The sequence below is a fragment of the Sapajus apella genome, unplaced genomic scaffold (assembly GCF_009761245.1).
Source record: "Sapajus apella isolate SASKATOON/1434 unplaced genomic scaffold, GSC_monkey_1.0 scaffold47, whole genome shotgun sequence".
Lineage (NCBI taxonomy): Eukaryota > Metazoa > Chordata > Mammalia > Primates > Cebidae > Sapajus > Sapajus apella.
The window spans coordinates 11258624-11274324 of record NW_022436987.1 but is presented as its reverse complement, the minus strand read 5'-3'; the positions used below and the strand labels follow the sequence as shown (position 1 = coordinate 11274324).

Here is a 15701-nt window from a genome sequence, read left to right as displayed (position 1 = left end):
TATCTCTATCTCTATCTCTATCTCTATCTCTATCTCTATCTCTATCTATCTATCCCTGTCTCTATCTCTATCTCTGTCCTTATGCCAGTACCATCCTGTTTTAATTACTGTAACTTTGTGATAAAATTTGAACTGTGAGTTTCCAACTTTATTCTTCTTTCTAAGATTGTTTTAGTTATTGGGACCTCTCATAATTCCATATTAATTTGTGAATTGGCTTTTTCCTTTCTGTGAAATAAGTTGTAATTTTGATAGGGATCGCTTTGAATCTGCTGGTTGCTTTGGGTAGTATTGCTGTTTTGACAGTGTTAAACCTTGCTAACCATGAACACAGATGCTTTTTCATTTATTTATGTCATCTTCAATTTCTTTTAACGTGGTTTTATAGTTTTCAATGTACAAGTCTCTTACCTCCTTGGTTAGATTTATCCCTAAGTATTTAGTTCTTTTTAATACTTTTGTAAATGAAATTGTTTTCTTAATTTTCTTTTTGGTTGTTGATTGTTGATGTCTAGAGACACAGCTGATATTTGTATGTTAATCTTACACTCTGCAACTTTGCTGAATTTATTAACTCTAGTAGCTTTCTCAGGGATTCTTTGGGATTTTCTATATATAGAATTACCTCATTTGAAAATATAGTTTTACCTCTCCCTTACCAATTTGTATACCTTTTATTTCTTTTTCTTTTCTAATAGCAGTGGCTAGCACTTTCACTGCAATGTTGAATAGCAGCGGTGAAAGTGAGCATTATTGTCTTGTTCTGGGTCTTAAGGGGAAAGCTTTCAGTACTTCACTATTGAGTATGATGTTAGCTGTAGATGTTTGTTTGTTTAACAAACAGGGTCCAGGCTGGAATAAAGAGGTATGATCATAGCTCACTGCAGCTTGAACTCCTGGGTTCAAGCAATCTTTCTACCTCAGTCTCCCAAGTAACTAGGACTATAGGTACGTGCCACCACACTTGGCCAGCTGTAGACTTTTTATAAGTAACTTTCATCATGTTGAGGTCTTTTTCTTCTATTACTAGTTTTCTGAGAATTTTTTTGATGGAAGAATATTAGATTTTTGTCAGATGACTTTTCTGTGTCAATTGAGATGATCATTTGGTTTATTTCCCCCTTCATTCTATTTTTCTTTTCTTCTTCTTTTTTTTTTTTATTGTGCTTTGTGCTCCGGGGTACATGTACACATCCTGTATCCTGCAGGATTGTTGCATAGTTACATAGATGCCATGGTGGTTTGTTGTCTCCATCTCCCCCGTCGCCTACATCAGGCATTTCTCCCAGTGTTATTCTTCCCCTCATTTCCCCTCCACATCTCCACCTACTGCATGTTTTCACTCATAGGTGGGTGACAAACAATGAGAACACTTGGGCACAGGGAAGGGAACCACACTCCTTCGTTCTATTAATGTAATGATTGACACTGATTTAATCCTTTGCATTCTTGGGATAAATTCCACTTTGCCCTGGTAAGCAATTCTTTTAATATGCCATGGATTTGTTTTGCTAATATTTTGTTGAGGATTTTTATATCTATATTTATATGGGATACTTGACTGTAATTTTCTTTTCCTGTGATAGCTTTATCTGGTTTTGGTATCAGGATAATGTTAGCCTTATAAATTGAATTAGAAATATATCCCTCCTCTTCATTTTTTTGGTAAGCGTTTGATAAGGATTGATACTAATTCTTCTTTAAACATTTGGCAGAATTCATTGGTAAAGACATCTAGGCCAGGACTTTTTCTTATTGAGAGGTTTCTGATTATTAATTCACTGTCTTTACTTGTTATAGGTCTGTTGAGTTCTTCTATTTCTTCTTGAGTTGGGTAATTTGCATATTTTAAGGTATTTGTCCATTTCTTCTAGGTGTTAAATTGATTAATGTACAATTGTTACAATTGCATAATTATTCAGTGTTTCTTTTTAATTTCTTTGTTTTTGTTAGCATTTATTGAGCACTGTTTATTTGGTGAGATACCCCCAACCCGTGTGTGTGTGTGTGTGTGTGTGTGTGTGTAATCTCATTTAATAACAACTCTTAGACATAAGTGGCAATAAATGATATCATCTCTGTTTAATTAAAAGAAAATAAGAAACTGATACTCAAAAAAGTTAATTTTTCCAAGAGTTCCACATCTAGAAATACTGGAGATAGAATTCAGACTGAAGTTCTCTGATGTGATATTTCATACTCTTTGGGCCTTGGTGTAAGTGTGTGTGATCTTAAGAAAATATGACCTTTTTCAGTGAATAAAATGTAATTTTTATATGTGGTGTTATGCAAATGACATCTTAAAAAGCCATTTATTTCTATCTCTTCCAGAGTATTTCAAAGCAGAGGTATAAACTGCTATTTTAATACTTGATTAATTAAATCTATCTACTTAGAGTCAAAGCATTTCTGAGATTCTTCTGATTACCAACCTAATTTTTAAATCAGAGTGCTGGGGTCCAGGAAGAAATTATGTTCACCTGTGTAAACTAACCTAGTTTTATAAAAGTCAATAATTTTTACTGTATTTGCCTCTGTATATGGAGGCTATATCATTGATGAGCTATCATGAAGGAATGAAATTTGAGGGTTTTTGTTTTTAATTTTTATTTTTTGTTATTTTTATTTTTTTCATTTTTTAAATTTCAATAGGTTTTTGGGGAACAGATGGTGTTCAGTTACATAAATAAGTTCTTTAGTGGTGATTTCTGAGATTTTGGTTACCCATCACCCAAGCAGTGTATGCTGTACCTAATGTGTAGTTTTTTATGCCTCATCACCCACCAACCTTTCCCCCAATCCCCAAAGTCCAGTGTGTCATTCTTATGCTTTTGCATGCCTCATAGCTTAACTCTCACATATGAGTGAGAATGTGATGTTTGGTTTTCCATTTCTGAGTTACTTTACTTAGAATAATAGTCTCCAATTCCATCCAGGTTGCTGTGAATGCCATTATTTCATTCCCTTTTATGGCTGAATAGTATTCCATGGTGCACATATATATATATATATATATATATATATATATATATATATATAATATCACATTTTCTTTATCCATGGGTTGATTGATGGGCATTTTGGATTGATTCCATATTTTTGTAGTTGCAATTTGTGTCTATAAACATGCATGTGTAAGTATCTTTTTCATATAATGATTTCTTTTCCTCTGGGTAGATACCTAGTAGTGGGATTACTAGATCAAACAGTAAGTTTACTTTTACTTCTTTAAGGACTCTTCACACTCTTTTTCACACTACAAACTAGTGTTTATTCTAATTTACATTCCCACCAACAGTGCAAAAGTGTTCCTTTTCCACCACATCCATGCCAATATCTATTATTTATTGATATTTTTATTATGATCATTCTTGCAGGAGTGAGGTGGTATTGCATTGTGGTTTTAATTTGCACTTCCCTGACGATCAGTGATTCTGAGCATTTTTCTGTATGCTTGTTGGCCATTTGTATATATTCCTTTGAGAATTGTTGATTCATATCCTTAGCCCACTTTTTAATGGCATCGTTTGTTTGTTTGTTTTCTTGATGATTTGTTTGAGTGATTTGTAGATTCTGGATATTAGTTCTTTGATGGATGTATAGATTGTGAAGATTCTCTCCCACTCTGCTGGTTGTCTGTTAAGCCAGCTGATTATTTATTTTGCTGTGCAGAAGACTTTTAGTTTAATTAAGTCCCAGCTATTTATCTTTGTTTTTGTTGCATTTGATTTTGGGTTCTTGATCATGAAGCCTTTGCCTAAGCTAATGTCTAGAAAGATTTTTCCAACGTAATCTTCTAGACTCTTTATGATTTCAGGTCTTAAATTTAAGTCTTTGATCCATCTTGAGGTGATCTTTTTATAAGGTGAGAGATCAGGACCCAGATTCATTCTTCTAGATGTCGCTTGCCAATTATCCCAGCATCATTTGTTGAATAGAGATTTTATGTTTTTGTCTGCTTTGTCAAAGATTATTTGGCTGTAAGTATTTGGCTTTATTTCTGGGTTCTCTATTTTGTTCCATTGGTCTATGTGTCTACTTTCATACCAGTACCATGCTGTTTTGATGACTATAGCCTTCTAGTATAGTTTGCAGTCGGGTAATGTGATGCCTCCGGATTTGTTCTTTTTGCTTAGTCTGTCTTTGGCTATGCAGGCTCATTTTGGTTTAATATACATCTTAAGATTCTTTTTACTAGTTCTTTGAAGAATGATGGTAGCATTTTTAGGGGAATCACATTGAATTTGTAGATTGCTTTTGGCAGTATAGTTATTTTTACAATATTGATTCTAACCATCCATGAGCATGGGATGTGTTTCCATTTTTTTATGTAATCTATGATTTCTTTCAGCAGTGTTTTGTAGTTTTCCTTGTAGAGGTCTTTCACATCCATGGTTAGGTATATTCCTAAGTATTTTATTATTTTATTTTATTTTATTTTATTTTATTTTATTTATTTTGTTTTTGCAGCTATTGTGAAAGGGGTTGAGTTCTTGATTTTATTCTCATCTTGGTCACTGTTGGTGTATAGCAGAGCTACTGAGTTATGTACATTAATTTTGTGTCCTGAAACTTTGCCGAATTCATTTACCAGTTCTAGGAGTCTTTAGGGGGTTTCTAGGTATATAATCATATCATCAGCAAACAGTGACACTTTGACTTCCTCTTTACTGATTTGGATGCCCTTTCTTCCTTTCTGTTGTCTGATTGTTCTTGCTAGGACTTCCAGTACTATCTTGAATAGAAGTGGTAAAAGTAGACATCCTTATCTTGTTCCAGTTCTTAGGGAGAATGCTTTCAACTCTTCCTTATTCAGTATAATTTTGGCAGTGGGTTTGTTGTAGATGGATTTTATTACTTTAAGCTATGTCCCTTCTATGCTAATTTTGCTGAAGGTTTTATCATAAAGTGATGCTGTATTTTGTTAAATGCTTTTTCTGCATCTATTGCAATGATCATGTGAGTTTCGTTTTTAATTCTGTGTATGTGGTATATCACATTTATTAATTTACTTATGTTAAACCATCCTTGCATCCCTGGTATGAAACTGAGGATTTTAAAAATGATTTTATGTAGTGGGGATGAATTTATGGGAGTTCATTCACACTCACTTATTTAATTGCTATTGTGACAAATTCCACAGATTTTCAGATGATTGATTGGTCAATGGTTTGGATGCAGCTGTGAAATAAGTGAAGAAAGTAAGATTAAGCCTTGATTCTTAGCTTTCTTAAAGGTAGACAAAACACTGCAGATGATCTTAAAAGAAATTCTGAGATCAAGGCTCTTCATTATGGTTCTATTCTTTGATGAATAGGGGAGAAATTTAGCAGGAGAAATAACATAGTGATCTCAGCAATACATATTATAATCCTTGCTAATTTTATTTTTCATTTGTTCTCAGAACAAATTGAAGCTTTTGTTTTATTTTTAGAGGTCTAAATGTGTCGCCTATTACCTGCTAACATTTACTGTAGTGTATGACATTCCTTATAGAGTAGTTGTGATATTTTGCTATACCAAATACATGTATCCAGGCAAGACCTGTGCTAAGTGGTGTGTTCAAGTTTGTATCAGTGGTTGCAATTCAAATATGTTCATATTGGAACAAGAATGGCTGTAGCTCATAAAGGTGGGCTCTACGGTTGTTTGGCAACTTATTTAATGATTCTAGCACACAATCATTTTTTAGTTAGTTGGGGATGTGTAACACGTTTTTCTTCAGTTTTGGAGGCTGGGAAATGAGACTGAATTCCTACTTTGGAGTAGTTACTGAAGAATCTTTTGAGTCCTGTCTTCTAGCTCTGTTTCTCTCTCCCTCTCTCTCTCTCCCTCCCTCCCTCCTCGTCCTCCTCCTCCTTCTTCCAAACTTTCTAAATTATTTCTTCAATGTGTTAATATCTGAAGTTACTATCTCGGGATACTGCAGCTATCCCAGTTACTTGTCTTTCTGAAGAATGAAAATAAATTGACAGACTTTTACCCAAGGGATTTTTGGCTTTCTTTTTTTAAAAAAAGGTAGACTTCATATCTGAATTATTCAAATTAAAAGTATTCTTGCAGAAGGTAGCCTGAATCTATGAATCTAGTGGGTCATAAGTTGTTAGGACAAGCTCCCCTTCTCCTGCCATTAAGTTTTGCTAAGTTTCTGCTTTGTGTCAGTTTCTATGAAAATTTAAGAATTTATTTTCTCTCATTTAGGGACTCTTGATGCTTTGATTCCCAAGGAACGCTGCCTATTCTGGCTAGTGAAACTAATGTCGAGCAAATTTTCCATAAGTTTTAAATCCTACTTTGTATTTGTTCTGTACTCTTAAGACAAAAACAGCAGTTGCAATATTTAGAAAGCTGGAAAAATGGATTAACAGAATGAACATTATTTCTCAAATTGGTTTTTGAAGTCTGTCTTCTTACACTAGAGGTAGCAAGGGCCAAATTACAGTAGTGCATGAAGCCAACCTGTTTCAACAAGCTTCACCTTCCATGTACAAATTTTAAAAGAATGGTTCCTCATGAAAGCATTTCAGATCCAGAGACAAATTTGAAAAAAATTGCTACAACATGTTGACTGATTCCTTGCCAAGTCAGGCACTGAGAACTTTTTGTTGATTGACTTACACAGCAAATTACAGTGGCATAGGGGAAACATGTGACTTTGTTATTAAAAAAGGAAACTTCACAATACCTTTAAATCCCTCTCTCTCTTAAAATTTTCTTTTCTACTTGTAATCCCTCTCTTCTTCTCCCTCATCTTCTACCCCTCCTGTCTTTTCCATGTTCTCTTTCTTCTAATCATTCCCTGATATATACTCTGTTGCTCTAATGTGTTCATTTTTACTGTTAATGTTGAAACAATGATATGTTATGGAGAAATAGCTTTCTAAAGATTATATTCAGATATACAAATTCAACGCAAGATAAAAGTTAAAAATGTTTTTAAAATATGCTTGTCAGCAGTGGAAAGAAAGCTGTTTGTAGCCAGCAGGTGAGCTGGAAAGTACTATAGGGTGTGGTAGAGATAGTAATAAATTAACTGGCAAGCCAAAAACTGTAGAAAAAAAAAAAAGCTATTTCATAGCATAGAAACATGACAGCTATTTAAAAAGGAGTGCCCCAGGGAATTCTTTTAGAGTTTGATTTTTTTAAATATGTTTGACATGAAAAATATTTTAGTATAAATAAAGCAACTGGTATTAAACTTACAGGGAGGGGGGTTGTGGTTTAGAGTTAGTATGAATAATGCATGATATTTAAAGAAAGAACAGCTCTAAAATGTTCCAGGAGGCAGTCCAGTTAGAATGGTGATTTTTTCCCCTATTTTTGAAGCATCATTAATTCAGCATCATTTTGTGATTTTTTAAAAAAGTTTATATCTACCAAAGAAATACTATTTGACTTAGATTAGGATATTCTTTCTTTAGATAATTTAGTTTAAATATCAAGAAGATCAGTAGAATTATTTAAGCATAAAGTGACAGTCATTTACTATAAAAAATAATTTGGCCTAGTTATGTTTTTTAAAAGGCTCATGTAGTACTGCAAACCAAAATCAACCTCATGGAAGGAGAAAAACAAGATCAGATATTTTGAACATTACTCCATAGGAGACCTACACAATATAATGTTAGTGAATGCATTGTAGCAGCACTTCATATGCAATCAGAAGCCAATTGTTACTGGACTGTGTACAAGCACACACTGTGCTCAATGGTCTGATGAGGTATTATGGATATGATGCAAAGAGACTGTGTAGATTAGAAGCTAACAATTTGTTAAAAGTGAAAGCAACTTAACATTTACATTGGACCAGCTGAGTAGCACTTCATGTGGCAAGCACGATGAGTTCCCAAGAACCAGAGGCACCAACAAGGCTTCAGGTATTAGTGTCCATACTGAAAAAAAAAAAAAGTTTGCTTTCCAGTTGACTCCCTTTATTACTGAGATTCTTTCTAGCTGTATATTCATTATTACATTCAGCTTTCATATGGAAAAGTTCATGCAAAACAGCATGATTTTTATAAATGTCAAAAATGTGTGGAGGAACAGCCTATTAAAATATAGCCTAGAGATAGTACATAACACTGACTTTAAATAAGTAGCTGAAGCCAAAGTGATACTCCATTAAATCACTGATATTGTGTAATGTATCCACATGTACTAATTTTTATTTTAGTTATCACTGTCATGATATATTCCTCCTTACCTTCTTTTGGTTCTTCAGGTTGCTGCACACAGCCTGTGTTCTTAGGTCACAGAAGATACTTCTGTCTCCCTTTTTAGGAGTAATCCGAAGTTAGTAACACGCTAAGATGTAGCATTCATCTCTGCTGAACCACATTCAATCTTTACCAGGAATTAGTACAGATATTACATGTAAAATGTGTGGTTATTTAATCAAAGCATCATTGAAACATGTTTCATAAGTACTTAGTATGCATCATTCTGTACTGAGATCCACCAGTTCAGTACCAGAGGTTAATTCAGAAAAACATGGTTTCTACACTTATGGGGATACCAGATGTTTCACAGAATGCTGGAAGATAAGATTAGCTATCCTCTCGGCCCTATCATATTGAAGAGGTTGTATTTTTTTATTTTTAAATTTGTCCAATAAAATAAAGTGTAGAATTACGGTCAATAGCTCAGAACCCTTTTTGGACTCTAATAGTCTGCCTTGCCTACCAAGCCAAAACTTTTTGTTGTTCTAATATAAAAGCCTCAGTGCTTTCCCAGTATACTGAGTGTCAGCCTAGCTTTAAGATATTTTTTTTACTCTTAAAAATGATGTATTACAAGATTTGTAATGGAGTGAACATGCTTGAATTGCACATTTAATTTTTTTAACATCATATTCATGTTTTGCCAGTTTGCCTACCAGCTATCTGTTAACAAAAAGTTCCAAGGCAGCACTGCAAGTCTGTGCCCAACTCAGCCTTTTGTTTCTGCAGATGTTTGGGCTTAGAGCAATGTTGTAAAGCTTAGGCAATCCAAGGACCATGTTTGTACTTGTCTGCTGCAATTCCCTGTGCATTGTCTAAACCTGTATGCATTGTTCTTTCCGACAGGTGATAACTACCCTGTACAGTTCATTCCATCAACAATGGCAGCTGCTGCTGCTTCTGGACTCAGCCCTTTACAGCTCCAGGTAAGTGCCAGAAGAAAAAAAATGTGGGATATGAGCCAGTACTTTAGTAGAAAACTGCTAACCAGCTGTATGCTAAATAATGGCCTGAATGTTAAATAATTTTTTAAGCATAGCCCAGAAGGATTAACACCTTATGTGCTTACCATAATGCAAATAAAAGAGAAAACTGCCAGTTTCAATATTTTTAAAGGACAAAAAATCACATTATGACTTAATACTATGTATTCTCTATCAGATGAGTTAATAGTTTTACAATGTCAGTGGCTAGTTGTTACTGCATATATGTTAGCTTTTTCCTTGTCAGTTTTTCATCTGTGTCTCCATCTATGTCCAGATTAGCTTTTACATGTAAATATTGAAACAAAAAATGATGTTGGATATTTTTCCTTCTTGTAGCTCATAGAATAAAGGGTTGTTATTCTCAAATTACATAATAATTATTGGGTAAAGTATAAATTCATTGCTCCTTAATATGTGTATCCTCATCCTTTCTAGGATCAAAAGTCAGGGCATGGTGTCTGATTAATTTTGCATTGGTGTTTCATATTTATAAAGCTAAACTTGGGGAGAAAGTGTTTTGGAAACTGATTGAAAAATCATTTACACCTTATCTTCTTCACAGTAAAATAAGTTTGGAATAGAAATAGGTGGTTATTATACACTTCTACTACTACCATTTGAAAGGGAGGTTGACTTTGATTATGAATGTATATTTGTATTAAAAAAACAAAAAGATGAGATCATTAAAATAAGTCAAACATTCAGTATTTGAATATTTAGAGAATATATGATAATCAACAACTTGAATTAAATATAGTAGAAAGTTTTATTAAATGTAGTTTTTATTCTTAATATATACTGTAGCTATTTTTGAGTTTTCTTAAATAATCTACAAAATAGCATCTGGTGAAGTATTTTTATTTCTGTGTTGCTATTCTATATGTGACTTGAACATAAAAAGTGTACAGCTATTGTATCATGAAAAAACATCATTTTGAATGTTTCCAATTGGATCTTCAAATAAAGAATTTTTGCACTTGAGAAATTTTGTCGAGTCATGATCCAGGAATCCATAAAGATGTAACCCATTATAGGTTGCCTAGCAGAGCCAGAAATTTTGCCTAAGAGAAGCAGCAACCTCACCTCTCTTGCAAACTTTCACCTTCCACACCACTAACTCTGAAACCTCTGTAGTTGGTGCAAGTCTAAAAAGAACCCTCACTATTATAAACCTAATATATTTCTCCTTTTCCTATAGCTATGCTATTGAGTATCTTCTTGAGTCAGAGGCAGAAACAAGAAATCAGTGTCACTGTTTGATACTATAACCAAGTTTCTGTAAAAGAAAGAAACTGAGTCTTAAACTTTCTACTTTCTATTTTTTGATGTGCTCAGTACCCTGGATTTAGAAATATGATTCTGTTTCATGAGTTCTGACAGTATGTTTTGTCTTTTTTTTTTTTCTGAATATGCTACTAAACAGAAGGGTCATGTCTCTCACCCACAAATTAATCCAAGGCTAAAGGGCCTAAGTGACCGTTTTGGCAGGAATTTGGATACCTTTGAACATGGTGGTGGCCACTCTTACAACCACAAACAGATTGAGGTATGAATGCTTCCATTGGTGCTTCATTGGGTGGGGGACTGCATTGTTCAGTCATACTCTAGGTTTTTTTTTAAAAGTGGCACTTAGCCTAAACACTAAACCTAATCTTTTCCTCATTCTCATTCTTAAGGAGGCTCTTGTTTTGCTCCTTTTCTTTCAGAGAAAAAAGCAAATCCCAAAGCAATGTCCCTGAATTAAGGTTATTCTTTGCCATATATATTCAGGCAAAAGCTTTACATTATAAGTGTCTTCAAAACCACCTTTCTTCCCTCACTCTTTTACGTTTTCTCGTGTAAACTGTCATATGGTATTTTTTTAAAAAACTTAAAAATTAAAAAAATTATTTGACCATAGAATAACCCTGTAAATTTAATCAAATGTAATTCTGCTTTTATAGATAAAGCAGCTGAGGTTCAGAGAGATTAAGTTATTTAGCCAAGGATATGAAATGTTGGTCGAATCAAGGTTATTGCCCAGGATTTCTAATTCTACCTACCCAGTTTTCTCAGAATGAAATAGGGATGGGTGCCTGGGCCTGGATGGTTGCTTTTTCCCAGATAAACTTCTGTAGTATTCTTTTCATATTTCGCCTTCTAGTAGAGTCCTTTGTTGTGTTTTTGGGATATTCTTAACACTAGAGAGAAGATGGCTTATGAAAACCAAGACCTTTTCTTCTATAAAAACCAAGTCCTCCTCTCTCCAATTTCATGCTTGATTCCTTTTCTGCATCATTGGGGTCCCTCACTGGAACTATCATATGGGAGAATTTCCAGCTATCTGTTGAATTTTTAAAAAGTGGATACAGGTTACCTCAGACTGAAACACACTTTAATTTGGGGGGTTAGATATAATGCCAAATTTTATATTGTAACCTAGGATGGAAAACTCAACCCAAAAATGAAAATAATTGCATCTAGTAAGATGAAGATGAACATTCAGCTTCTGTTGGCTATGCTGGTCTGTATAGCTCAAACACTATGTAGTCAATAAAAGGTCCCTTTTACATTACCTTTTCTGCTGCTTGTGAATCTACCTTTTTGGAAAATAATAGGAAATGATCACTCCTAAGAAGAAGGAAGAGACAAGACCAAAGACCCCCTTCGAAGTAGCCTAAGGTAAAGTTCCAGAGCTTGTTAACTGCCTCCTTCTTTCCTTTTGCTTTGACATAAGAGGTAGACAGGGGGTTTCCACTCAGATATGATTAGATACATATTGTAAGAGCATCTCCTGTCTTCTATACAGACAGAAGAAATTTCTTTTCTAAGCCCTTCTTTTGGCTGTAGAGAGAGTACCACATTTCTGGACGTTCTGAAAACCTACTATGCCCAGGAGAGCTGAAAAGAGATGACTGGACATTAGGAACAAGTTTTTATGTGTGATGACAATTAGCAAGCTTATCCACTCAAGACAGTCAGCTTGAGAAGCTTTTAAATGCCTGGAAGAATGTGAAATCAGGTAGCCTTGACTCAAACTCAAGAACATCTTCTCCTGTTGGACTTCTATTTTCTGTTGAGGTGTTATGTTCTATCCCATCAATCTTCCCTTAGCCAGGTTTCTACTCAGTCTCTTCTTTTGCCTAATTTTTCACTTAGGTTGGCTTCTCTCCCACCTCGCAATCCCTAGTCCCACACCATCACGGATCCCTGATGTGTCAAATCTGGCTTCTGTGGGGGTTTTGGAAACCGTGATGTCATACATGGGAGTGTCAGAGCTGTGTAGTGCCATAGCGATGCTGATCTAGAAGCATAGCATATGTCACATGTCTGTCATTTCAAATAGGCTAAACGGGGAAACCAATAATGCAAGAGCCTTCACAGCTTTGTATTTTAAGCTTGGCTGGTTTTGTATCCTCAGTTTTTGCTTATTCTTGCTCTGTTCCATTGCCTCCTGTTTTTGCACCTTTTTCCTGCATCTCAGGAAACCTTTGATCTGTTTGCTCATGTGGACACTGGGTAGAAAAGACTGACCTTGTTTGAAAGGTGGGTTCCCCAAACTTTCCTGGTATGAGAGTAGCATGTTTATTGGGACATCAATGAATAGTATAGTAGACACCATGTCTAAGCTGCTAGATAGTAACATTTTAAATCTTGAGCAAGTGTAGAGGGAAATTTTAATAATATCTTGCTTTATTGCTATTAGAATCTGCTTTCTTTTCTAGCTAGGGTTTTCTCCCCTCCTTTGACAAGCTAAAATGTCACAGTTCTGTCAACAAACATGATCCTGATAAACTATTGCTACTAAGAAAGCATTACAATTATATTAACTGTTTTTATTTCTAAACAGAGATTCTTAGGAGGAAAAGTTTATAGCACATATACTTCCCCACCCCACCTCACCCCATGCATTACTCAGAACTGGTCCTCTACCTCATGTTACAGTTAATTTGTCCTTCAAAGGTTGTCATTTCTAAAATTAATGAGCCTGAGTAAATATTAACAACATTTGGTATATATTAATTATGCTCTGAAATTTTGTTATCAGGTAGAGAAAAACTATTTAAAATGGAAAGACTCCCCTTATATTAGCATATGCTATTACTTTCTTTCTTAAAAATAAGGAAAATTCCATAAAGACCATTTTTTAAAATACTACTGTGGTGATCTAAGGATTGGTTTTCTCTGCCTCAGGGGCACAATATTAGGAGAAAGAAGGCCAAAGAGTGCTATTTTTAGTTGAACAGTTTAGCAGATGCAGGCATGAATACTCATATATCTGAAGGTTGAGGGGTTTGAACCATTAATTTTGATAATGTATTTAACCCTGGGAACAATCAGAGACTGTAACTCTAAGGTTACAATGCTTTTGACCTTTAGAGAACAGAGGGCATTTGCTACAGTAAACAATATATTATATTGCTGCTTATTTCAATTCTCTCACCCTTATAAATTTCAGGACCAGTTGCCATTTGCTTTCTTCAGCTATGTTAACATTGGTCCTTAAGTAAGTCAAAAAGAATGTTAAGGAAAGGGAACCAGTATAATGAGGTATTCATGTAAATTTAGCCTTTAAATAGCGATGATGTTAGATTGTTTCTGAAGAAATATTGTCTCAGGAACTAAGCTCTGGATGACTTTTTTTTAATGAAAAAGGGGCTTCAGTGTATTTATTAATTTTATATGGTTACTTTCAATATGACAGATCCTTAATATTGTTTTGTTTTGTTTTTAATGGGGAGTAGTGTTGCCTCATAGTTGTAGCTTATATTAAACAAAATCTGGTACCATATGCAAAGTGATACACCTGTCTCATGCCTTCTTATTAAATGATGCATGCTTCTCTTTAGCAAATACAGCAGTTAAATATCACACAGCTTAAGAATTTCTAATTAAAATATCTCCATGTGTCAGCATATTGGTAATGTATTATTTTAATCCATTTATTTTGTTTATGAAACAGTGACATATGTTTAGATTGTGAAATATATGAGCCTTAAAAATCACTTTATTGAAGAAAATTAATTCCTACAATACTGTCTCAGTAATGTGTTCACTCACCCAGTCAGTCACTGGCGGCACTGCCAGTCTTAATGTTGGGTAGACACGCTTACCAGTTACATCCACATAACAGTCTTGGAAAGAAGCATATCAGCTCTTTTTCTTAGCATCAAATAATAGAGTTATTCTTTTCTTACTATTTTCTCTTACTTATTAAGTTCAAACCTATCCCCCCAAAACACTTTTGTTGCCTTTTTTTTTTAAATACAATGAAGGTTGGGGCTGAATATATATGTAAGGGATTCCGAAAGACCAATCAAAATTAAAACAAGCTAGTTACCTTTTCAAAGTTAGACATAGTAATTTGTTTGTCAGCAGGAAGTTGTTTGGGTCATCCCTGAGATAAAGTGACTGTCAGCAGTTATTCCTCCAAGACAAGTAATTTCACTCAATGTATTACTGACAGATTGCTCACTTCTCTGAATCACCAGGGAAAACAAACTTAATATTGTTACAGGCAGAGTTTCTGTCTTCATTAGCTTCAGAGAATGATTTTTATCTAGCATTCAAAGTTCACCAAGCTTTAGTTGGAACATATTTTTACAGACTCGTTCTTATAATGATAGTATGGATAGTAGCCTAAATGAAAGAATTGTATATGAAAATTCAAAAATATCAGTATAAATACATTTCCACTGTTATTAGATGTGTATTATGTGTAGTTTAGGGGATATTTGAGGAAAGGAATATAATTAGAGTCTTAAAGCACTAAAAAAACCTATCAACCATAAGGTATTCTTAAATGAAACTATTGAAGTCTTGCTAAGTTTACAAAGATGGAGGTGAACAGTGGAAGTTTTTGCAAAATTGAACACAAGCACATATTTTATTTAAATGGTATTGTCAATTTTCGTGCTACAAATGGAAAGTAAAGAAGTGCCCATCAGCATTGAGAATATTGTATTTCTATTTCAGTCGTTGCCTGAGCCTTTATGATGTTATATTTAGAGGCTCTGCACTGTCTGTTGTACCTTGTCTTCTTATTTGCAATTGTAAACATGCCTCAGTGCTGTGGGGGAATGGGAGGGTGATTGAGTTAGCTTTGCTGGGTGGGCTTGGTGAGTTGCGATTTCTAATAGAGACGAAGGTTGAATAAAGAGTTGATTAGAGTGACCTATTACTGGCTACCCAATCGAGAAAGAGGAATTGACTGATTCAAAGCTTGTTTTGGGGATGCCAGCCACGGGGCTCTGCTTTGAAGAGAATGCATGCTTTTCTCTTAATCAGCCTTCACTTACCCTCTGACTCTTTTCTTGACTTTTAAGAGTGTGGTGGAATTTGGGAGGACCATTACAGCTAGGCTTAGTTGAGGTGTAGGCTAATGGAATGAACTCCATTTATGGAAATAGAACTTTAGATTAGCATTTCCACTACAACTTACTTGCCTGTTGTCTTGCGCTGTTTTCAAAATACTTTTTTTTTTCAGTTTTTTTCGTTGTAAAAAGAACATAATATA

The 15701-nt window shown here is 34.5% G+C and overlaps 1 protein-coding gene across 24 annotated transcripts in view; it reads left to right on the top strand.

Annotated features, from left to right (window-relative positions):
* Window positions 1–15701, top strand: part of SOX6 (SRY-box transcription factor 6) — a 655463-nt gene that overhangs the window by 515536 nt on the left and 124226 nt on the right. For 17 of the 24 annotated variants that reach the window (XM_032241027.1, XM_032241046.1, XM_032241032.1 and 14 more), the window contains 2 exons: window positions 9066–9145; window positions 10629–10751. In XM_032241027.1, coding sequence (XP_032096918.1) covers window positions 9066–9145; window positions 10629–10751 — 203 coding nt within the window. The remainder of the gene's footprint in view (window positions 1–9065; window positions 9146–10628; window positions 10752–15701) is intronic. The other 7 variants (XM_032241049.1, XM_032241044.1, XM_032241045.1 and 4 more) reach the window with 1 other exon arrangement.